At 42.5% G+C, this 25,242-nt stretch overlaps 1 protein-coding gene across 1 annotated transcript in view; it reads right to left on the bottom strand.

Moving 5' to 3' along the window:
* Positions 1-8,809: 8,809 nt before the first annotated feature.
* Positions 8,810-25,242, bottom strand: part of Pafah1b2 (platelet-activating factor acetylhydrolase 1b, catalytic subunit 2 (30kDa)) — a 22,462-nt gene continuing 6,029 nt past the window's right edge. Inside the window, exons 3-6 of the mRNA XM_005378195.2 lie at positions 18,241-18,330; positions 16,986-17,102; positions 15,163-15,285; positions 8,810-12,293 (exon numbers count right to left, since the gene is read on the bottom strand). Of these exons, the coding sequence (XP_005378252.1) occupies positions 12,015-12,293; positions 15,163-15,285; positions 16,986-17,102; positions 18,241-18,330 (609 nt within the window). The 3' untranslated portion in view covers positions 8,810-12,014. The remainder of the gene's footprint in view (positions 12,294-15,162; positions 15,286-16,985; positions 17,103-18,240; positions 18,331-25,242) is intronic.

Raw genomic sequence — 25,242 nt, 5'->3', positions numbered from 1 at the left:
GGGATTACAGGCGTGCGCCACCACGCCCGGCCTTCATGTATGGTTTCTGTATTCCAAATGAACAGACTTCATTTTCTCGTGGTGACGCCACTCATCTTCCTGGCACAGGACAGGGTCCCCAAAGCAGAGATGAGGAACCTAGTCTCACCCCACCCACAGGGTAAGTTGCAGTTCCAAAGATTTCCACCACAGAAAAAGGACTTTTAGGAAAGTCAGTGAGAGGCATACAGGTATTTATTAGGCAGAACTTTAAAAGTATACACTCAAAGAAATAGTGTGGGAGCCTTCCAAAAAGAGACATTATACTCTGCAGCACACAAAACCATAGTTATGTGGTTTTGGCAATGGAAATTTGTGGAATTTGTGGAATTTGTAAATCTATAGAAAGTTTGGGCTTGGTTTACAGAAAAAAAACTAATGGTCATAGGTAGAAATACAGTGACTCATTTTACAGGTAAAAATGATAGTCTACTTTACAGGAGAAAAGCACAGGCCTTGTCCATTGGGCTTTTTTGTTATTTTTTTTAATGTGGGATCTGTTTTCTCCAAAAAACATTTCTTGAAATCTCTGAATATGTTTTTCTATTTTAAGGCAGATTTCTGCTGTCTACTTTATCAGCTAAGCTAATGGATGGGCTTACAGTATCTTTCCGGGATTTTAAATGGGTTGGCCCTGGGAGAAAAGAACAAACAAAGCTAGGGAGTGCAGATATGGATAACCTTGGGTGACTTTATGTCCTCAAGTCACAATCTGCTTCAAAGTACAATTTTTAAATTACGATTTTCTTTCTCCTTCCCACCTATCTTTATTTCTTCTATCCTCCCTCATGTCCAGTAAATAACGTAAAACTCCAAGAAACGCTCGCACACTGATACTTTAGCCTGATGTAATTCAAATGGTCTGCTGTGTGCCAGCAACTTTCCTGGGTGCTGTGAGAACAAGCTGAAGGTCACAGGGCTGCAGCTATCGCCTGGCTGCTGCGTGGCTGTACTACATAAAGCCAAGCGAGGGGCTGGTGAGACCCATTCTAGGTTGGCCTCAGCCTTTGAGGCAAAATGTGACCCTTAGCTGTCTAACTTTCGCATCTGGGGCTCTATTCCACACTTAGCGAATCACAGCGCTCCTCAAAAACCTGCTTGTTTGATCTGAGACAAGAGCTACTTCTGTAGCCCCGGGTGGCCTTGAACTTGTGATCCTCCTGTCTCAGCCTCCTGAGTACAAGGGCAAGTGCTAGGATTACAGGGTACTCTAACACATACTTCAGCCACCCCTATCTGCACTTTAACAAATACTCTCGGAATTTGTTTGCTTTTTTTTTTTTTTTTTTTTTTTTTGAGAGAGATAGAGTCTGGCTATGTAGTTCAGGCTAGCTTTGAACTCATGGCAATCCTCCTGCCTCAGCTTCCTGAGTGCTGGGATTATAGGCGTGTGCTGGCATGCCGGGCACTTCAGGAGCTTTTGCAATATAGACTGGGAACCACTGCCTTAGGACTACGCAACTGTTGACTGGCAATAGCCTTTCTCCTGGCATCTTTTTTTGTTTGTTTGTTTGTTTCCGGTACTGGAATCGAACTCACAACCTTGCGCTTGCCAGGCAGGCGCTGTGCCGCTGAGCTAAATCCCCAGCCCCTTCTCCTGGCATCTTGAGAGACACAGATTCAAGCAAACTCAGAGGGATCCTGCACTCCTGCAAGTCTCAGGGCTTAGCCTTGGAATCCCCACCACCCCAGTGTTCAGAAGGCAGCAGCCTGAGATTTCTAGCTGTTCTCAGGTCTGCAGAACCTTCCTCACCCCACCTCCTAGGGAGGGCACAGTACAACTCAGTTATGAATAGGCCCTTTCTGAGGTCTGGCAGAAAGGAGAGAAGGCTTTTTTTGTTGCCTGCAACAGCATAAAAGGGCAGAGCTGGGCCTCAAAGCCAGACTTGTAGTGCAGCGGGAAGATGTGGAGTCTCAGGGCAGTGCTTGTGGCTTTCCACACTGCATTCTCCACCATGTTATACACAAAGCTCAACTCAGGCTGGCCCTAAAAGGGGTAGGGCGGGGTCATAAGGCTCAGATGATGCCTGTTTCCCTGTGGGCCACCCTCTCTGAGCCTGAGTGCTGCACGGGTTACACAAACAGGACTCCTCACCAAGCGACTCACAGGGCTCCCAGACCACACTGGGCCCAGCTCCGTTTTAAATCACAGGGATTTGTGAAGTTTGGGGCAGAGGGTGGTGAGGCTACTTCCACTGCCTCATGGGAACTGTTAGAACGTGCTGAACGTGATTCTCGCAGGAGACAGCGAGAATCACAGTCGGTGGGTTGCCTGAATCCAATCAAGCACAGAAGTTAGGAGCCAACGGTATGACTCTGACTCGCTCAGACAAAAAAGCTGCAAAACTAACCCATCTGAAGGAAACAGGCTTAAGGTTCCATCTTCACTGTGACCATAAAAAGGTTTCAGTGCATCCGTCTAGAGCTCAAAAAGAATTGTTGGAGGAAAAAAAAAAAAAGCAAGTTCTGCATTAAATTCTGCTCAGTCACAGGGCTTCCCTCATTCCACTTCTCTCTCCTTCCAGGACTGTGACGACAGATGCACAGGGGACTAGGAACCGGCTAATGATACAGGAATTATCCCACCATTCTGAAGATAAGTCTCAAACTTCTCACACGGTTTCATGGTACAAGCAAGGACTTTGATTTTTTTGTTTTTTGTTTTGTTTTTCTTCCGGAACCAGGAATCGAACTCAAGACCTTGCGCTTGCCAGGCAGGCGCTTTGCCGCTGAGCTAAATCCCCAGCCCCTCAAGCAAGGACTTTGAGATAGAGCCCCTGTCTAGCATGTGTGAGGTCCCGGGTTCTCTATTCCAAGCACTGGCACCACAAAAAAAAAAGTCATGGTGCTCCTGCCTGTAACCCCAGATACTCAGGAGGCTGAGGAAGGAGGATCACCAAGTTCACCAGCCTGGACAACTTAGCAACACCCTTTCTTAAAATTTAAAAAATAAAAAGAGCTGAGGGTAAAGCTTAGTGTTAGAGCACACCTGGGCTGACTCCCCAGAGCTCCTAGAGAAACAGAGAGGACTCTGATGTCCACAGAGTTGTAATAGTTAAAACCCTGCATTGTGTGCCTTAGGGAAACTGAACTGCGAGACCTCCTCATTGCCCTTTGTGCTAAATAATGCACAATGGTCTCAGGCCTGGCGGCGCTCACCACCCTAAGCTATTGTCTAAAACACAAGAAGCCACGAGAGAGCAGCTTTGACCGAGTGGACAGGACTTTCTGCCAGAGCCAGCTCAGTCACTTTCCATTTCCTAAAACTCGGCTTTCTCCAGTCCTGCTGGCATGTGGCCCCTCATCTGGTTCCCTTTCTGTGTGATGGAACCAGTATAGCGCTTTCCAGGAGACATGGCTGGTCATCAGGTTACAGGAAACAGGCCGATAAATAATGGACCAACTCAAATCTGTGCCTGAAGATCACTGATAAAAACTGGCAGCCCATGCCAAGCACAGTTGCATATACCTAATCGCAGCTACTCAGGAGGCTTACTTACAAGTTCAAGCTCAGATTGGACTACTTAGTGCGACCTTACTGAAAAATTTTAAAGTTGGGGTGGGGTGGAGGGTGGTAGTTGGAGATGTAGCCCAGTGCTACAGTGCAACTGGGCTTTTTCCTCAGCACCAAAAACAAAGCACTATAGCCGGGTATGGTGGCACATGCCTGTAATTCCAGCACTCGGGAGGCTGAGGCAGGAGGATTGTTCCGAGTTCGAGGCTAGCCTGGGCTACAAAGTGAGCTCAAGGCCAGCCTGAACTGCATAGTGAGACCCTGTCTCAAAAAGAACAAAAAACAAAACAACCCCCCCCCACAAACAAACAAAATATAATAATGAAAAACAACAAAATACAAAAGGGCAGTCCTCATCCAATTCTAAAACAGCATGGTGCTCTGGCCAAGAAACTGGAGGAAGTTTGCCCATTTTTGACTGGATCCAAAGAGTGCATGCAGTTACTAAGTCCTTACTCCGTTGTCCTCGTAGAAAGGACCCCTCTCTGCACTTCAGCTCACTTTTCGGGCTAACCTTCGACCTTCTTGTATAACCCCACTGGTTCAGGGTGTGCAGTTCTCCTTCATATCTTTGCTCCTCTGAACTAGTCTAGGCTTTTCTCTTACCTCACTTTTCCTATAAATATTTATTAATTCCATGTAGTTGTAATAATACCAAAGTATGTCTCAGAAATTTTCGTGCTCGATATGCATTACATCTGCTTTTGTTGTACTTTAAAAAGTTTTGTTAGGACACGTTTTCAGTATCTGATTACATTCACTGTGGAGATACTTTCTTTTGAGACAGGGTCTTGCTTTGTAATGTGGCTGGCCTTGAACTTGTGGCAGCCCATCTGCTTTACCATCCTGCATCATGCCTGTCTTGCTGTTAAATGAATTTTGTTGGACCCATGGCTTTTTTTTTTTTTTTGGTATTAGGAATCAAACTCACGACCTTGCACTTGCCAGGCAGGCGCTGTGCCGCAGGGCTATCTCCCTGGAGAACCCATGGTTTTTATGCTGAGCTACATCCCTAGCCCATTTTAATTTTGAGATAGAGTTTCGCTAAGTCACTAAATTGCTTATGCTGGACTTGAATTTGTGATCTTCCTGACAGCCTCCCAGACTGCTGGGACTATCGGCATGTGTCACCACATCTCATTTAATGTGTAACAAGCAGCAGCATGGTGTCATTAAAAGATTAGACACCAAAGTAAAAAGATTTGTGTTCCTGCTTCAAATCTGACATTTACTGGCCTGCCGGTATGAACAAATCAACTTCCCATTCATTTATTGCTTCTTTTATTCAGTCCTACTTTGTACTAGTCACTAAGCTATGTGCAGGGAATGCAGGTATTTCAATCACATACTGTGTTCTTAAGGATTCCTAATGTAGCCAGACAGACAAGTGTAAGCATAGAACTCACAGTGCTAAGTGCAGTGTAACAAGATTTACACAGGGCATCATGGGAACGCTGATGTGACACCCAACACAGACCATGGCTAAAAGTAGAAATCAGAAAGTGTTACCAAGTTCTGGAGTTCAGGAGGTCTCCTTCTAGGAGTGCTTTCTAGGTTCCTTCTGTACTGAACAAAGAATTGGTCAAGCCAAGAGAAAAAGGCAGCAAAGTTTTACATTTATTAAAGGCATGCTCTGCAGAGCCAGTGTGGGCTAATTAAAAGTAGGAAACGAAGTACACTCTGCTGGGTGGAAGCAGACACTGAGAAAGAGAACACAGTGGCCAAAAGCTAGCCGAGTGGCTACAGTTGTTTGTATCTGCCACTCCTCAGGCTGACGTCAGCTCTAGGCTGTCCTATCAAAAATTTGAGTTCTTAGGAGTGTAAATAAAGGTAGCACTTTTTTTCTTTTTTGGATTTTTTTTTTTCCAGTACCAGGAATCAAACTCGTGACCTTGCGCTTGCCAGGCAGGCGCTGTGCCGCTGAGCTAAATTCCCAGCCCCTTTTTTTTGGATATCTGGGACAAGGTCTCGCTGTATAGTTCAAGCTGCCCCTGAACTCACTGCATAGCCCAGGCTGGCCTCAAACTTGTGGCAATCCTCCTGCCCCAGCCTCTCGAGTGCTGGGATTACAGGTGTGCACCACCATGCCTGGCAAGGAAGCACTTTCTGATTGGTCCTATGTGTAGGCAGGGCTTGTATCTCTTTTTCTGGATCTCAGTGATTGGCAAGTCATGCCTACTTGCCCAGACAATTCTCCACACCATCTTCTGCCCTAGAAGTACTCCAGCAGGCTTTGAACTCCTGGTGATCCTTCTGCCTCGGCCTGTGCAGTGCTAGGATTACAGGTGTGCACCATCATCTACAGCTATGCAGAGTAAAGGTTAAGTGGGGCTAACCTAGTAAAGGGACAGGAATATATTCCAAACAGGGAATTTCAACTAGGGGTAAATAGGCATGGGCCTTTAATATTGGCATGAAAGTTAAAAAGTAGAGTGGGAGGACAGAAATTGAAGAGAAGCCAGGTCATGAAGACTGTTGTGTTAATTTATTTTTTATTTTTTTCTTTTTGAGACAGGGTCTCACTATGCAGTTCAGGCTGGCCTTGAGCTCACTTTGTAGCCCAGGCTGATCCTGAACTCACAATTCTCCTGCCTCAGCCTCCTGAGTGCTAGGATTACAGGCGTGTGCCACCACGCCCGGATGTTATGTTACATTTAATAGCTTGGACTTAATCTAAATTGGTGGTTGTCCACAAGTATGCTGGAGTACAGTGATATGCTACGAATTCTTTATCTTGATTAGTATGTAAAATCTATGCGTAAGTGAATTCAGAATGAATCAGCAAATAAATAAAAGGCAAGAGGCATAGTATAAAACCAAGCCAAAGAAAGACTAGGTTCAGCAAAACCTATGTAGAAAGGTTATGTAGAAAGATGTAGCCAGTTTTAAGATTTGCCCCCTGCTGGCTGGAGAAACGTAGCGAATGGATTTTGCTGATTTTATCTAGTTTCCCCCTTCCCCACTCGCAGATGCTGGCGAGGGGGGTTTGCCTTCTAAGCACACCACTCCCTCTTCCACTATGCTGGGCCACCAAAGAGGTTCACATGGGGTAATCTGGACAGACCCAAACAAAGCCTCAGACCCAGGCTTCTTTCCACGCTGCTGTATGATCTAAAGGGAACCTGCAAGCAGCTGACAAAGGCAAGGCCTGGTGGGGTGGAGGAACTTGGTATTAGATCTGGGGGGAGGGCTGCTTTAGATTTCCACATTTTACTCTTCTACAGCAATAACCCTTATGTATTTTTTATGTTTTTGGGATAGCCTATGTCTTATGCTGGTCTTGAATTTGTAATCCTCTTGCTTTAGCCTCTCAGAGCGCTGGGAATACAGGTGGGCACCACCACGGCCGACTAAAAGTAACCCAGTAGCATTATTATGGCGAAGAATGAAGCAATACAAAGGTCACAGAAAATTGCAGCTGCCAAGAAATATACTGGCATATCCACTAGCTGTTAATATCGCTGGTGTGGTCTACTATCAGGACAGCTAATGACAGGGCAGTTGAGTCACTGAGCCTTGTTCTGGTCTAAATAGTTCCATAGAAGAGTACTTGGAGCAGGGTGATTTAGCATAGGGAGGTGAGTAGTAAATGAATTCATGCTAGAGGTTTCTAGTCGGTACTCCATGCTCACACTGCACAATGCAATTGTACTTTCTGAAGGTCTGACACAAACCCTCGTTTTCATCCCCAACTGTGGTGCCCACCCGTTTCACTCCACCTAGCATTAGAATTTGGCAATTTTTTTTTTTTTTTAATCTTTTTGAGACAGGGTCTTGCTATGCAGTTCACGCTGGCCTTGAGCTCACTTTGTAGTCCATACTGGTCTTGAACTCACAGCAATCCTCCTGCCTCAGCCTACCGGTGCTGGGATTACAGGCGTGTACCACCACGCCCAGCAACTGGTCTTTTTTGAGATAGGGTTTTGTTATGCAGTTCAGGCTGGCCTCAGACTTGCGGCATTTTTCCTGCCTGTACCTCCGGTGTGCTAGGATGACGGGCATGCACCACCACAGCTGGGAGAATCTGCCAACTCTTGTCTAGTTTATTTTTAATATTTAATTAGCATGGTACTACAGACTGAATGAGAGGGCCTTTGCATTGGGCTATATTCCCAGCCCTTTTTAAGACAAGCCCTTTTTTGTTTCAAGTGGAAAGATTTCATTCCAGGACCTTCAACTGGAAGGAAAACCAAGGATGTCATAAATTCATTACATCAAAATTTAGAGCCAAAATGATGCCTCAGGTTGAATGAGTAATGGCAAAGGCAAGGACTCTGAAGTCGGTTAAAAGCTGTGTTCAAATCCTACCAGACATACAACAACTGACCTGTTGGACAGTATGTAACACTTTGTCCCTGGGCCCCTTAGTCAATAGAAAAATACGGATGCACCTACATAAATACACAAAGCACTAGGGGTTAACAGAATATATCCTGAGGCTTTTTTATTTTTTGGTACTGGGAATTGAACTCATGACCTCAGACTTGCTAGGCAAGTGCTTATGCCGCTGAGCTCTATCAATGGCCTGAGGCTTTTATTTTTGCAGCTATGGGCATTTAACTTTATACTGAGCTACATACCTTGCCCTTACTTTTGAGATAAGGTCTCATTAAATTGTTAAGCTGCCTAGGTTGGACTCAAACTTGCAATCCTCTTGTCCTAGCCTTGCAGAGAGCTGGGATCACAGACTCTGCCACCACACTGGCTCCTGAAGCTTTTTTTGAAACCTAGATGACACAAGAACACAGAACAGTGCAAACTGTTGAAAGGATCAAGTTAAAGCTGGGGGCAATAGTGGAGAGGTTTTCTAAGGTGAAAAAAAAATAACCCACACACAACACAAAACTGGTGATTGTTAGTGTGAGGAATGAAGGAACAGTGGAACTTAGGACATTTTATGTGCACAAATTCTCAACACTGAACTTACAAAAAAAAAAAAAGAGAAAGGGTCAGTTTCTAGTGTAAGCATTACTAACAGCCAGATACTCTTGAGCAATCTGAAACATTGCATTTGACAGTTTTCCCCTTTATCTACCCAGGATTCCTTATCCCTCCTCACACTGTTCAACCACCCTGCCCTCACTTCCCACAAGACAAGCGATAAGAACTGGCCTGGTACACTCAATTCCACAGAAAAGCAGCCAGATGACTGAAGTATCCAATGTGCTTATGATAAGGCAAGGAAAAAACCCACCCTTTCTCCCCCACTGGAATTTAAACCGATAAAAGGAACAGAAAGACATCAACAAGTTTGAGTGAAATGTTGACATTTATATTGAAATATGTACTAAAACAGATGAGTTCTACTAGTCAAGGAAACTTTGCCAAAGCAGAGTCACAGGCTCCCCTTGGGGAGGTTAAGTGAGCCAGCAGCAGTGACTCCCTGAGAGGAGCGCCATGGGGGTGCCCAGGGTCCCTCCCCCAAAAGCCTCCTTTCAAGAGGTGCCCACTCGCTGCTCTCGCATGCATCCAGATTCAGGAGCCCGGACACGCTCCTGCTTTTTGTGTATTTTTAGTTTCTTCTCCACGGCAATAAATATAAGACTGATAATGTTCACACACCACAGCACAGACAGTAATTCAGGCGTTAGCATACAACTGTAAACAGTGACTAGGTGAAAAAACTAAAACTTGGGATTTTTTTGTTTTAAACAACTAACGTTACAATTAACAGGGCATGACCTACTTCAGATTTGTTTTGCTGCGTTGAAGTTTTTAATGAAGATTCAGGTTTAAGCATATGTCCTCAACAGTTCAAAGAGAGCCAACATGGTAGCCAGAGAACTACTGCAATCACTAATGTATGGGCAGCAAAACAACCTGCTCTGGACTGCCCTAGGCAGTGTATCTCCCTTCAGTCTACCACTTTTGAGATATGACCATAGACATCTTAAGAGTTCGGTCACTGGCTGCCTTGTAGCAGGAATGGTGGGCGAAGGGATTAAGATCTGCCAGGAAGGGCCAAGGGTATAGCTCACCGACACAGCGCCTGCCTGGCAAGTGTGAGGTCCTGAGTTCGATTCCCAGTACTCACAAAAAAAAACCAAAAAAAAACAAAAAGTTAAAATCTGCTAGGAAAGGAATAGAACAATACCTCTGCTAACTGCCTGGAAAGTTGGCCCCTCCACAATGACAACAAGGACATGGATAATGAGGACATTTCATGTGGACAGCGCATTAAATGTATACATTTTTAAAATGTACGAAGACTTAGCAGTAAATTCTAAAGCAAACTGGGATGTCACTCAAAGAAAAACAGATTAATGCTTTTTGCCTAAAGCACTGCAAAGATATCTGGCAAGAAATGACTGGACTCAATATCTGCACATTGGCAATAGGGCAGAATTTTATTTAAAAGACTAGTGGTTCAAACACTATTGCTTGAAGAGCTCTGGCAGATATAAAATGTAGTAACATCTGAGGTTTACACACACAAAGGAGCTGCAGGTCAGCTCACAAAGGAATTCTGATATGCAGTCAAGAGAGAAGCTAAAGCGCATGCTATAGGAGTAACCTAATGGATTCATTTGGACCATACTCCTACCTTCTGACAGACACAAAAAGACCTGGATAGGCAACTGGCCTTTTACACACAAAATTCTGGCTTAACTCTCCTTTTTGAAACTATACTTCAGCTAAGGAAAAAAAAAATTGTTCTGAAAAACTCAAGAACCTGGGCTACTAAAAATAAAAAGGAAATTTCAATATAGTAAACAAGTTTACTAAACACCATGTGTATTTTCTGTTAATGACATGATACATTCAGAAGACTAGAAGACAAAAACAAATTCCTAGAAAGTTCAACACACTTGCGCACCTACACACACACACACAAACAGCCCAAGTTTTATCCTTCCCAGTCAGAAGTGGATCTTAGAACAAATCGATAAACCTACTCCAATACACAAAGCCTCCCTCCCCGTTTGCTTTGTGAACAGAATATAAAGCACATATTTTAGCTACTGAATTTGAACATTAAACAGAATCACTGTAGTGCATTTTGATGGGTCACTTCAATACCCAATCTGGTCCAGTTTAAACATGTCTGCAGATCCAGTTTGCACATATTTCATAGCTATGTTCAATAAAGCCATTTATTATTCTATTATTCTTCTGAGTGGAAATTCTTTTGGCTCAAGCAAGCCATTTTATAAGGACCTCTTTTGAAAGAAATTCTTGGATGAAGCTACATTAGTAAGAAACCTTGAAAGTCAGATGGACCTAGCTCCTTTTAACTAAATTGCTGGGATAAACACAGAATGACTGTTCTGAGAGCAGATTCACTGTTTCCCCGTGGAAAAAGCCAAATCTTTTTTGACCAACAGAATTTAAGAGCTAAGCCAATAAAAAATAAAATACAGGGCTGAGGGTAAGGCTCAGTGGTAGAGCACTTTCCTAGCACGTGTGGGTCCTAGGTTTGAGCCCCAGAACTGGAAAAAAAATAAAAAAAGAAAAAAACAACAACAACCATACACCTTAGGATACTTTAAAAATTTGAAATAATGTCAGATGTTATGGAATGGGAAACAGAGTTCTGATTTTTTTTTTTTCAAAAAAATGTATGTTAAAAAACAACAAATTAGAACTCTTAATATGAATAACACTACACAGACTCCACAGCACAGACCACCACACAATAATGAATTATGTATCAGTACTATCATGAGTAACTGGCTGAGGACTTAAACTTCCAGCAACTGAGGTCCTAGGTCAAAAATACAGTAAAAGAATAGTATCGGTAAGGGGGGAAAGAAAAAAAGAGGAGGAAAGGGAAGAAAAGGCTGCATGCATGGGTCTATTATAGACATGATACTCAGCAGCATAAAAATAATGTCCTCCAAGAGTTCCCCACAGGGGGTTAAACCTGTTCTTCACTGCTAAGATGAGGAATGGTTAGGAGTGGAACAAACTCACTTGTAACTACAGTCTCTCCCATACATGAGTGACCAGCATGTTTACTCTGATGCTGTATGTTAAGAAAATACTGAGCATACATATGAGTAAAACAAAATACAAAAGGCTAAATTATAAACCTTAAAAATGGGAAAAGATGATTTGTTTTATAGCTAAGTAGATGTGATTCTGATAATGATTATATATAACATAATCCACAGGAAAAAAAGGCCAAGCAAAAAATCTTTATATTTTTCAGTACTTGGGCTTGATGATACTCTAGGAAAAACAGTGATAATTCAATGAAGGTGTCACGTATACAACTAAAAAGTCCCTTCTGGCTTCAAATGAATTTAAACAACAATCTTCCTTGGCTCATTTTTCTCCTGTGTCAAACAAACCTTCTATATACAGGACCAGTTTAAAGCCCTCCTCCCCTTCCAACACTAGATACGAGCATCCAGGAACATCCTACAATGCAAAGTGCCTTAAGAAAGAGGGTTCTGTAGTGCCAGTGATGTAACTGATCTGAGGAAGCTGGGTTACTAGCAACACTGGTGGGGGCCAGTCAGGCAATGGTGGTCTGTTTCTCTTCCGGTGTTTCTTCCAGCAACTGCATGATCAGTTCATGGAGGGGTTTGCAGATTTTTGCGTAGCCCCCTCCTGTGAGATGCAGGAAATCAAACATGTCGTGGCAGGAGATGGCACCGTCCGAGTGCACGAAGCCCCCATCTGTATCCAGGAGCTGCACGTTGGGGAGCTTCGGCAGAGAAACCTTGAGGAGCTGGTTCACCTTGGCATTCTTTTGCCTCAAAGGGTTGGGCTTCTCCCCTCGAGGTAATAAACCCTGGGGCGGAGCAGAGAAGAACATTAACTGTGAAGATCCACCTGTTTTTGTCTACTTATTTGTGATTTCGGACATATCACTTGCTGGGTGTGGTGGCACATGTTTGTAATCCCAGCACTCAGGAGGCTGAGGCAGGACTGCCATGAGTTTGAGGTCAGCCTGGGCTACACAGTGAGTTCCAGGCCATCCTGAATTACACAGTGAGACACTGTCTCAAAAAAATAAAAGGACATACAGCTCAGTGGCACAGCACCTGCCTGGCAAGTGCAAGGTCATGAGTTTAATTCTGGTACCAAAAAAAAAAAAATTTTTGATCTTTTCTTTATCCTAATTACACATACTGCTATTGCTTAAGATCTCATCATCGGGGCTGGGGATTTAGCTCAGCGGCAAAAGCGTCTGCCTGGCAAGCGCAAGGTCGTGAGTTCGGTTCCCGGTACCAGAGAAAAACCAAAAAACCAAAAAAAAAACCAAAAAAAGATCTCATCATCATTCACCTCAATTAATGGAAAATCTGAATAGTCTTCCTAGCTCCAATGCTGTTCTTCCTTTAATCTCTTCTCCATAAAGCCATGAGAACAACCTAGTTTAAAGACATACCTACCTATTAATGCCACATGAACGCTATACCATAACATACTACAACAAAGAGGATTGATCCACTGCTGTCTCGATGAATCACACCCATATATATTTAGTAAGATAAATCCTAAGTCAGGCATGGTGGCATATAATTGTAATCCCAGTACTAGGAAGGCTGAGGCAGGAGGACTGCCAGAGTTAAGGGCCAGCCTGGGCTACACAGTGAGTTCAAGGCTGCCTTAACTATATACAGTGAGACTCTCATCCATCCATCAATCAATCAATCAATCAATCAATCAGAAAATTTATTCAGCAACATTTATACATTTCCTAAGCAACTGTCATGTATCACCACCTTTCAGAGGTGGACTTTTTCTTTTCTTTGCAGTATTAGGCACTAAACCTAGAGCTTTGCACACACTGGGGCTCTATCACCAAGCGCTCTATCACCAAGCTATATCATTTTATATTTTGAGAAAGGGCCTCAAACTGTGATCTCCCTGAGTGGCTGGGATTACATGTGTGTGCCACCATGCTCAGCTCAAAGGTGGGCTGAACCACAATACTCTATCACCTTTTCTAGAATAAGGCAAAATATAAACAATGACATCAATAAGTAAATAAAGAAAAATCTGAATGCTCTGTGGTTTTTCTCTAACATCCCAGCCTCCAACTTTATGCATTTTTCTCTGTTCACTCTGCAAACACCCTGTGCAGCCTCTGACCATTTCTTCTCCCCCGCTTCTCTGTAATGCCTTATCTCCTTCCCTTTCCTCATTTGTGGGGAGACCCATGACTTCCTTGAAACTGAGAAAATGTCAACTTTTATGTCCAAAACATACCCTTATTCCCGCTCTTCACCCATTACTCTTCCCTCACTCTCATTAGCAGCTCTCTGTACGGCTGTCTCCACCTACTAGACCAAGCTCCCCCCCGCACCCCCCACCCCCTGTACCGGAAATCAAACTCACCACCTTGCGCTTGCCAGGCAGGAGCTGTGCTGCTGAGCTAAATCCCCAGCCCCAAGCTCCTTAAAAGGTGACATTCTATACATTTTTACATGCTCAGAATCTACAATAGTGCTTTGTACACTAGTGACTGTTACATGTTTTTTTTTTTTGTTGTTGTTGATATAAGATCTCACTACATAGTTCAGGCCGGACTTGAGTTCACTTTGTAGCCCAGGTTGGTCTTGAACTCACACCAATCCTCCTGCCCCAGCCTCCAGAGTGCTGGGATTACAGGTATGCAACACAACGCCTGGCATTTTTTGTTTTCTTGAGACAGGATCTCACTGTATATTTCATGCTATCCTTGAACTTGCGGGATCCTCCTGCCTCAGCCTCCCAAGTGCTGAGATTACAGGTATGCACCACCATCCCTGGCTCAGAGCTAGACTTTTCCACTAGGCGGAAAAAAACAGCTATCTTTGAGACTGTGAAGAATTAATACTTTTATTTTATAAAAGATAATCAAGGCAATATTATCAAGTACCCCTTTTCCTGCTGATTAAATTTTTAATGTTTTACGGAATTCAGAGATTTTTAATAAATATACCACCATTAACATATACATGCACCCACACACTTCTTTTTGTAGTACTGGAGTACTTCTTTTTGTAGTACTGAACACAGGATCTTCACACTGAGCTAAATCCCCAGCCTTTTTCATTTTTTATTTTGAGACAGTCTCAGCTAAGCTGTCCAGGTGGGTAATTCAAGCTTTCAATCCTCCTGCCAGTCTCCCATGCACTGGGAGTACAGCGGTGTGCCACCCCACCTGGTCCACCTTCAACCTGTTAATAGTGAAGAGAACAACACATCTAAGCTATGCTAAACCCAAGTCTAATAAAAAGACATGGATTCAGACATCTTATGCGCAAATTTTTTATCACTAGAAGTAAAAAAAAAAAAGAAAAGGGATACCTAACGCAACAAAGGATTTCCCTATTTCTAAAGGATGAGCAGATAAAAGATGAGCCTAAAGTTAGTATGCAGAATGATGAGACCAATTAGAATGGGATTGGGCTGGGGATTTAGCTCAGCGGCAAAAGCGCCTGCCTGGCAAGCGCAAGGTCGTGAGTTCGGTTCCTGGTACCGGAGAAAAACCAAAAAAAAAAAAAAAAAAAAAAAAAAAAAGAATGGGATATATCAGAAAACAGATCAGCAGAAGTATCATAAACTGCATCCACCTAAATGTTCTCCATATTTATGAGCAACTGCATTTTGAAAAAGATTCCTCAGCAGACAGCAATAATAAAGTCTCCATCCACCCAAAGACTACATACCAATACAATGATTTTGGCTTGCGGCTGTCTTGTGTTGATGAGCTGTACAATGGCCTCGATACCACCTGCTACCTCTTCTGCTGTATTTTCATGGTTGTTTGTTCCTACCCAGACAACAATGACCTATAATGGAGGGAACAGAAAAGGGAAGATAAATACTGAAGAATACAGAATTCCAGCCTTTAGATGAAAATCTTTCAAAAATCAAAGAAAGAGAATTTCTCAGATGGTACTGGATAGCTTTAGGTGGGCACTTATCTTTAAACACTGACTTATAACTCATATCATGTAACAGAATAAACTCCAAGTAGATTAATATTTAAGCGATAAAACTGTACTAGGCAGAAATAAGAGGCTTCTATCATCACAGAGTTAAGAGGCTAATCTCTCAAAATTCAGGAGCTGTACAAAAAAATAAATTCAATTGTATAAAAATAAAACTTTATATATATATATACACACACACATACATATATATGTATAAATAAAAATGAAGGCCTGGCATGGTGGTACACACTTATAATCCCAGCACTTGGGAGGCTGAGGCTGGAGGACTGCTGCAAGTTTAAAGCCAGCTTGGACTACATAGTGAGTTCAAGGAGGGACTGAACTACCTAGTGAGACCCTGCCTCTAAACAAACAAACAAACAAACAAACAAACACGCAAGTGAAATCTGCCAGGCTAGTGCCATATACCTGTAATCCTAGCACTCAGAAAGCTGAGGCAGAGACTGTGAATTTGATTCTTTGTTTAGTGACAGTCTTAACAAACAAAAAACCAAAGTGGAATCTAAACAACCTGGGGAAACTATTTATAATTCATATGATAAAGATTTCTTCTTCTCCCTGATTAGAAGTATCTTTAATAAGAGAAGTACTCAAGGGGAGTGTAATGGGTATAAACACTCAAGGAACAGAGGTGGTGGTGGGGGACACGCTGGGTACAATTTTAACAACATTTTCTCTTTAAAAAAATCTTTTTACAAAGTAGCTGTCACTTAGAGACATACATCTTTTATGCAACAAAATAACTTTCTACTCTGATCCAAAAGAGGCACACAGATGAATTTTTCTGTTACAAAGGCAAAGAATAAAATATCCTCAGCCGGGCGTGGTGGCGCACGCCTGCAATCCCAGCACTTGGGAGGCTGAGACAGGAGGATCACTGTAAGTTTGAGGCCAGCCTGGGCTACAAAGTAAGCTCAAGGTCAGCCTAAACTGCACAGGGATGCCCTATCTCAAAAAGACAAAAAAAAAAAAGAATAAAATATCTTCAATGAATGCAAATTTTATTAGCAGCTTAGCACTGGGTCTTTTGCTATGGTTGAAAAAAATTATATGCAGTGTGCTCAGGATGTTTATAATGTTGTAAGGTTACTGGGTAGAGATACTGCTCATTTGTTCACATCTGCTCCAAATTTTTTTCAGATGAACTTGGAAGACCTGATTACCAATTTGTATGGTTAAACAAATCAAAATTACTTCTTAAAGTAAATCATGGCGCAGCCCCTCGCCTACCTCTGAGTAGTTCCCCCCAAACTGCCTCAGCTCCACGCATTCTACAGAACAGCACACACCGTTTGTACCCAATCTCTTCCTACAAAGAAGAGCTGTGACAATTACAAACACAGTCCTGGTTTCCTTAGTAATTTCTGATGCAATGACAATGTCATTTACCTTAAAGAGACACAAAGCAAAAGCAACAGTGAAATAGTGCTTTAAAAAATGAGTGTATTTTTACTACAGTTTAAGATAATTTAACAATTTTACTTGAAAAAGGCTCAAAATTAATGTCATTCTTTTACAAACAAGTTTCATTTCACCTTAGGTTTAATGTTCTCCAGTTCTCCATTCTTTAGTCTCCATAAAACATGTCTTGTCGTATCTCCCCCAATTCCAAAATTAAGTGCATGAAGTGGGGAAAATAGTTCTCGCCATATCTAAAGAGAAGAAGTTGATGTAGTTAAGCTAAAGTTGGTGAAAAATGAAATCTTTCAACTGCGATGTGTTGTGAAGCATCTGAAATAACGATTTCTATTTTCTTTACTCAAACCTAACACTGTAAATGGTGTGCCGCTGACTGCTTAAAGTACTTTCAAGTTTGTGTTGCTCCGTTCATTTGTTCGTTCTTTCTTTTCTAATCAAAACCTGTTACTCAGTTCCTAATGGAACATTAGGAATGGAGTCGCAACTCAACCTGCTGCTCTAACAGAGATGCACATTTTTTTGGTTGGAGTGTGAGTATGTATGTGTGTGTGTATGTGTGTGCGTGTGTGTGCGTGCGCACACATGCTGGGCAACAAATCCAGGGCCTTATACTGTAAGGCATGCTAGGTACAGTAATACCACTGAACTATATCCCTAGCCCTACCAATATTTTTAAATTCAGCTGCCAACTCAAAAACTCCTCTCCACTCACTAAAATATTTTAAAACTATCTTTTCTTTAAAATTTCTCTCAGAGGGCCAAGGATATAGCTCAGCGGCACAAGCGCCTGCCTGGCCAGCGCAAGGTCCCGAGTTTGATTCCCGGTACCCTCCGACAAAAAAAATTCCCTCAGAAGAAAGCCTAGCCGGGAGTGGTGGCGCACACCTGTAATCCCAGCACCTAGGAGGCTGAGGCAGGAGGATCGTCACCACTTCGAGACCAGCCTGAGCTACAAAGTGAGCTCAAGGCCAGCCTGAACTGAATAGCAAAACCCTGCCTCAAACAAAAAAAGAAAGCCTAACTCTTAAAAAAAGGATTTAGAATAGGTCACCACAAAAATAACATAAAATAAGAAAATGGTAAAATACAAATAATAAGTGAGAATCGTAAGTAGGACAAATATGAACAAATATCTAGTTTTTGAGAAACTAGAGCAAAAAAAGAGAACGTAGTTAAAAACAATGCTGTTTTTGTCCGTCTCATCACACTTGGTGGCAAACAGAATCCCACCAGAAAGGTCTGACCTCCCTTTTACCTTAGAGCTTCTCTAATGGTCATGAATGGGGCTACAGAAGGTCAGTTCACAATGCAGGCTGATAATTATGGATATACCCAGTACCAAGAACCACCCTCACCCGCTTCCACGTTTACCTCATACTGCTGCATTAACTGTACCATGGAGTCTCCCACAAATAGTACATCAGGCTCTTTATCTTTACAATCCAAGACAAACCTATTGTGCTGGTTGGAAAAAGAAAGAAAAATTAGAAACCTATGAAATTTCTTGGCATAGAAAGAGCTGTTGTCCAAACAGTTACTGTTAAACACTCTTTCCGGGCTTCCTGGCCACCACGACACGAGCAGCCTCCCTCTGCCCAGGCCCTTCCACTATCCCCTTCCTGCCTTGGAGCTAGCCAACTATGGTCTGAGAATGTGAGTCAAAATAAACCTCTCCTTTCTTTAAGCTGCTTGTGCCAGGTATTTTGTTCCAGAGATGAAGAAAGTGACTGAAACAAATTTTGGAACTGAGAACACAGTCACTGCTGTAATGCTACCTGACCAGGTGGTTCAGAAGCCTCTAGAATGATTCACAGCAAGAATCTGGAAGAGTCTAGAGATACTGATTGTAGGAGCATGCCTAGAATGCTGCAGGCTGAGCTTGATGGGAGATGGTGGTCACAGGGTAGCAGATCAGGAGGAGGATAAAATGCAGATGGAGGGAAGGGGACACAGCTCAGTGGCACAGCGCCTGCCTAGCAAGCAGAAGGTCCTGAGTTCAATTCCCGGTTCAAAAATAAATAAATTTTTTACAATGTAGACTGTAAAGCTGGTATGGTGGCACATGCCTGTAATCCCAGCATTTGGGAGGGTGAGGCAGGTGGATCTTTGTGAGTTCAAGGCCAGCCTGCACTAAAAGGCGAGATCCTGTCTCAAAAAAAAAAATCTAAATGAATAAATAAAAAATTTAAAAATGAAACAAAACAAAAAAGGCAGCAGACAGGCCAGGCTCAGGAGACGTCAGTTTGGAAGAAGGGCTCCAGTGCTCCATTGATGGCTGGAGTCCAAACTATGTGTGTTATGCTTCAGCAGAGAAACTATTTGCTCATGTCCTGAGATTACAGACAGCAGACAAACTAAACTGGTTGAGAAAATCTGGCTGTTGCAATGTTAATACTTGCTGCCTTTAGCCGGGCTTATACTGAAAATCAGGAACAAATAGCCCTGATGAAGTATTCAGTCTCTTCAGAAGGAAGAGCTGGCAAAATTGGGAGTAAAGAAGAGCTGAGCTGCTGAAAAGATTAGCATTAAAAAGCAGCCAAGTACTTTGTATCAGGACAACGGGAAAATGCCTTGAGGGATCCTGAGGAACCAGCAAGGCCCCACCAAATTGCAAAAGTGACTCGCTTTAAGAAAGCCCTTGCCAGGCAGTGGTGCACACCTCCAATCCTAGCCCTTGGGAAGCTGAGGCAGGAGGATCCTGTGACTTTAAGGCCAGCCTGGTTTACATAGTAAGTTCAAGGCCAGCCTAAACTACACAAGGAGACCCAGTCTAAAACAAACAAACAACAATGAAAGCCCAAGGAAAGGACACTGTACTCAAGAGTGTCTGCCTAGGGATGCTGAAACCCTTACGACTCTGACAATTCTTAGAGATGGACTAAATGCATTCTGCATGAAGAGATGTCCATGAGCCTTTTGGGATTGAGGGATGCAATGTTATGGTTCCCTCAAAACTGTCATGTGCTCATAGGTGGGGCTTTGGAAAAGGGACTGGATTATGGAGAAGGTGGCGGGGGTAGGAAGAGGTGGTCACAGGGGGCAGGGCTGGAAGGGTGTATCTCCTTTTCCAGTTCCTTCTCCCTCTCTGCTTCCTGTCCGCCATGCAGAGAGCAACACTTCTCCGCCAAGCTGCTCTGCCATGCTGTTCTGCCTTGGAGCTAGCAACATGAGTCAAAACAAACTTTTCTTTGAAAACCAAACCCCACCAAACCAAAACATTCCTTTTAGGCCGGGGGTGTAGCTCAGATAAGAGTACTATACTTAGATGTGCAAGGTCCTGGGCTCTAGCCAGGCATGGCAGCACATGCCTATAATCCCAATGCTCAGGAAAGCTGAGGCAAAAGACCACAAGTTTGTGCCCAACCTGGGCAATTCAGTGACACCGACCGTGAGTCAACAAAACCAAACCAAACAACAAAGGGCTGGGGATGTAACTCAGTATAAAGGCCCTGGGTTAATCCCTGGTACTGGCAGGGGAGTGCTGGGCTCTATCCCCAGCACCAAAAAAGAAAGTATCTTTTGTCTATCCCTGAAGCTGTATCCTTTTTGTTCTTTAATTAATTAATTTTCTTTTCCTCCTCCCTTAGCCTCCCAAGTAGCTAAGACTACAAGTACCCACCAACACACCTAGCTAAGACACTTTTTAAAAACAGATTTTAAACTGAGTGTAGCTGCACATGCCTATAATCCCAGGACTTGGGAGGCTGAGGCAGAAGGACTGCTGCAAGTTCAAAGCCAGCCTGAACATAAACAGTGAGACCATCTCAAAAAAACAAAATAGCCACTCTGTTCTCTCTTGCATGGTAGCCTGCCCTCAAGCTGTAGGGTATAAACTTATTTTCCTACTTTTACTTGGCCCAAACTCACTCTGCAGAGCCTCTTTTCCTACCTTTAATAAAACTTTGTTTAAAAAAAAAAAAAAAGGATCTTACCTACCAATACTAAAGGACATAGTTTAAACTTTTATATTTAAATTAGAAACAAAGTTACAGGATGGTCTTGGCTAGAGATCTCTAATCTAGTTCCAAGAAAAGGGACAAACACAGTTTCTTTGTCTCAAATTCTTCATTTAGTTGTTTGCCTTAGGAATTAAGGCAGTTACTATTTAAGTATTTCTGCAGGCAATACTAATGCAGACAAGACTGGTAAAACAGATACACACTTAATGGAATGAATAAATGAGTGAAAATCAGAAAATAATTTAAAAGTAGAAATAATTCAACAGTTTCATTAAGACAGTTGCTCCTCAGGATGACAGGCCTAGAAACAGCTTTTTTCCTTGCTTCCAAGTTTTATGCCAATAAACATTATTTTTAAAAATACTCTTGTCTCAATAAGCTAAATTTTCATTTTTATTTTTTTTGTCTTTTTGAGACGGGGTCTCACTATGCAGTTCAGGCTGTTCTTGAACTCACTTTGTAGTCCAGGCTGGTCTCGAACTCATAATGATGCTCCTGCCTCAGCCTCCTGAGTGCTGGGATTACAGGCGTCTGCCACCACGCCCGGCCTAAATTTTTAAAATAATTTCTTTGTAGTATTGGGAACTGAACCGAGGGAACAATGAGGTCTATCCCACAACCTTAGCCCACTATTATCACCTCGGGGTATTTTCTTCTTAGCCTCATTTTCATGTGTTGCCCTCACCCCACCTTTGTGGTTTTTTGAATGAGGACCTCAGTACGCAGCCCAGGCTGCCCTCAAATTCATAGTCCTGTCTCAGTTTCCAAAGTGCTAGCATTACAGGGTTGTGTTACTACCCACCTGCCTTTACACAGTTAAATCACAAATACCTCATTCCAGCACAGTCACCTTGGGGTCAGAAAAACCTGTATTTCAATTTAGCTCACCTTCTAGTTCTGTGACCTTAAGCAAGTACATGATCTGAGTCTTGGTACTCAATCCCCTAGCAACAGATTATTTACTCTGTCTTAGAGCAAAGATGAGAGTTCTATAGGCCGGGTGTGGTGGCGCACGCCTGTAATCCCTGCACTCAGGAGACTGAGGCATCAGGATCAGAGGGAGTTCGTGATCAGCCTGGGCTACAAAGTAAGGTCAAGGCCAGCCTGAACTGCACAGCAAGACCCTGGCTCAAAAAGACAAAAAAAAAACAAAAAACAACAACAAAAAACAAAAACCAGGGTCTTGCTAAGTAGTTTAGGCTGGGCTTGAATGCACTACATAGCCTTGAACTCACTGTGATTCTCCTACCTCAGCCTCTGGGATTATAGTCAGGTGCCACCACGCCCAGTGTTAAATTCATTTTAATCTATAGGTTACTACCAGAGGTGATATGTCCCTCTGTTACCACCTCCCAAATTTTCTGAAAAACATAACAATTATCTGACCTTGAAGTAAAAAGGATCAAGATGCTATATGTATACATACCAACTCCCCAAGATGATTGTACTTAGATTGCTCTTATTACCTCAGCTTGCTCTCATTACGTATCACGAACATATATAAAAAAGGGAGGAAAAAATTATCTGACACATATATATGACCTCTTATAATCTAAATTTTGCTGACTGCATTCCTGTAGTGGACATGTTCATCTGACCCATGAATTTCCTGAAAAATTGTACTTACATCTAGCTTAGGGTTGGATATTGTGGCCATACGGTCAGTCCTCTGTAACCTCAATTCTGCATCCACAGATTCAAGGAACTACATATTGAAAATACCTGAGAACCAGGCATGGTGGTGCACGCATATAAACAAAGCACTCAGATCACTCCGAGTTCAAGGCCAGCCTGCGCTAAAGAGTAAATTCAATGCAAGTTTGAATACCACAGAAAGACCCTGTCTCAAAAAAAGTCTCTAATACTGAATATGTAAAGACTTTTTTGTTAGTATTCCCTAGAAAATAATATTCATATAGCATTGAGCTTATATTAGGTATTACAAGTAACCTAAAGATGGTATGTGTAGGTCATATGCAAATGTCATCTTAGAAAAGGAACTTAAAACATTTGTGGATTTTGGCTTCAGCCCCTTTCCTGTTCTGGAATCAATTCAGGACACCGTGATGCATTTGGTCTTTGTCTCTTCTGCTCTTGGACAGTGTTCTAATCCTTCCTTATCCTTTATGATCTTCAACCCAGGGCCTTACACATGCTAGGGAAGCACACTAGCACCAAACTACATCCCTAGCCCTTTTTATTTCACCTTGGACAGAGTTCTGCTAAACTGTTAAGACTGAGCTCAAACCTGAGATTCTCCTGCCCTAGCCGCCAAGGTAGCTGGATTACAGGCATACAGTACCTCACCTGACTTCAGTGGCACTTCAGATGAGTCGTGGTCAGCTGTTTTTGTAGGATACCCCTCAAACTGAGTTTGATATTTTCTCATGAATAGGCTGAGGTTACACATTTCTAGGAGTACTACCAGAGGTGATATGTCCTGTTTTGTTGTCTTTTTTTTGGTCTTTTTGAGACAGTGTCTTGCTATGCAGTTCAGGCTGGCCTTGAGTTCACTTTGTAGCCCAGGCTGGCCTCGAACTTGCAACCATCCTCCTGTTTCAGCCTCCTGAGTGCTGAGATTACAGGTGTGCATCACCACACCCGGCATGTTTTTTTGTCTTTTTGGGACAGGGTTTCACTATGCAGTTCAGGCTGCCCTTGAACTCACATTGTAGCCCAGGCTGAACTCAAATTCACAGCAATCCTTCAGCCTCCCGAGGGCTGGGATTACAGGCATGCGCCACCATACCCAGCGATATGTCCTTGTTGCAGGGGGTACATGACATTAACATAAACTATTTTGGGGATGTTATCGTTGATCACTTGCAAGGCTTCTCCAATAAAGTAAGTTATTATTTTTCTCTTACATATTCTATTTGTTAGAAGCTAGTCAACATAAATTGGGCTTAGTGTTAAAGGCCTGTAATCTCAGCACATATTGAGACTGATGCAGGACAGTCACAAGTTCAAGTCTTGTCTAGGCAACTTAGCAAGAATTTCTGTCCAAAAGACAAAACCCCAGAAGACTAATAAAGGGGTAGAGATGTAGCTCAATGGTAAGCACTCATAAATTCAATCCCCTGGTACTGCAAAAAGATAAACAAAACAAAACCCTGTGGTTATACATTAAAAATACCAAAATAATTTAGAGGGAGATACAGTTAAGGATAGGAAAATGACATATAGTTGTGCCCACAGATTTTAACATTTATCAATAGATCTTGCCTATGCTAATTATTCTGTGATGATCTAAAGATTCTTCTTTTCCCTCCTTTCTATATTATTTAAATTCTTCCGTGAAGATTTGTATCTTTTCCCCTATTTAAATCATTTAATCATTTATTTGTGTTTATCTATAATTCATTAATATCTTTGGATTATAAACTAGTAATACTGACATTTATTATACCTCTCAAATTTTCTGCTTCACACTTCGGTTGCTCTTTCAGATTGGTTTTAAGTTATTAAAATATTATCAATGAGGAAAACCAAGTACCACATGCCTTCTGTGTGATACACTGGAGACATACGCTCATGCCACCTACCTTGTTTTCACTCTTTTGACTATTTCGTTGTTTCTTTGAATTACAAGATATTACAAACCTCCCATGTCCCTGGAGCAGTCCTGAGGAGCTACATTAAAAGCGCTTTTTTATTCGGAGATGAAGTCTTGCTAACTTGCCAAACTGAACCTTCTGCATCAGCTTCCCAGACTACTGGGATTACAGGTCTACACCAGTATGCCTGGCTTCCAGGTTCACCTTTTATTTTCCTTTCTCCACTTTCAAAATCAACCGTTTCTTCAAGGACTCCCAGGTCTAACATTAGAGAACAGTATTTATAGCTGGACATGGAAGTGCATGCCTGTAATCCCAGCTTTCAGGAGGCTGAGGCAGGGGGACTGCTGTGAGTTCGAAAGCAGCTTGGGCAACATAGTTGAATTTAAGGCCAGTCTTAAGAACCCTGTCTCAAAAAGACAAAAAAGTTAAAGTATTTATAAAACAAGGCCTAGGCATATGACATATTAATATAGTCCATCCTTTTCATGTAAGTTTTACATTTTTAAAATTTTTTTGGCTTTTTGAGATAGGGTCTTGGTATGCAGTTCGGACGGCCTTGAACTCACTTTGTAGCCCAGGCTGGCCTTGAACTTGCAGCTCAGTGTGAAAGCTCTGGGTTCAATCCTCAGTAAATGTAATCAATTGATCAACCAGAAAGAACTGGTTAGAGCAAAAACCATGTGAATTAAATAACCAAAGCTGTCACTGAGGCAAACCAACACCACATGATTTCTACACAATGAGAGAAGAAGATACATTAGTTGACTAACATTCCTGCCAAAAATTCATAATCTAGCCGGGTGTGGTGGTGCACACCTGTAATCCCAGCACTTGGGAGGCTGAGACAGGAGGAT

Source organism: Chinchilla lanigera, unplaced genomic scaffold (genome assembly GCF_000276665.1).
Source record: "Chinchilla lanigera isolate Chin_1 unplaced genomic scaffold, ChiLan1.0 scaffold00011, whole genome shotgun sequence".
NCBI classification, from domain to species: Eukaryota; Metazoa; Chordata; class Mammalia; order Rodentia; family Chinchillidae; genus Chinchilla; species Chinchilla lanigera.
This window is presented reverse-complemented; position numbering and strand designations above follow the sequence as displayed.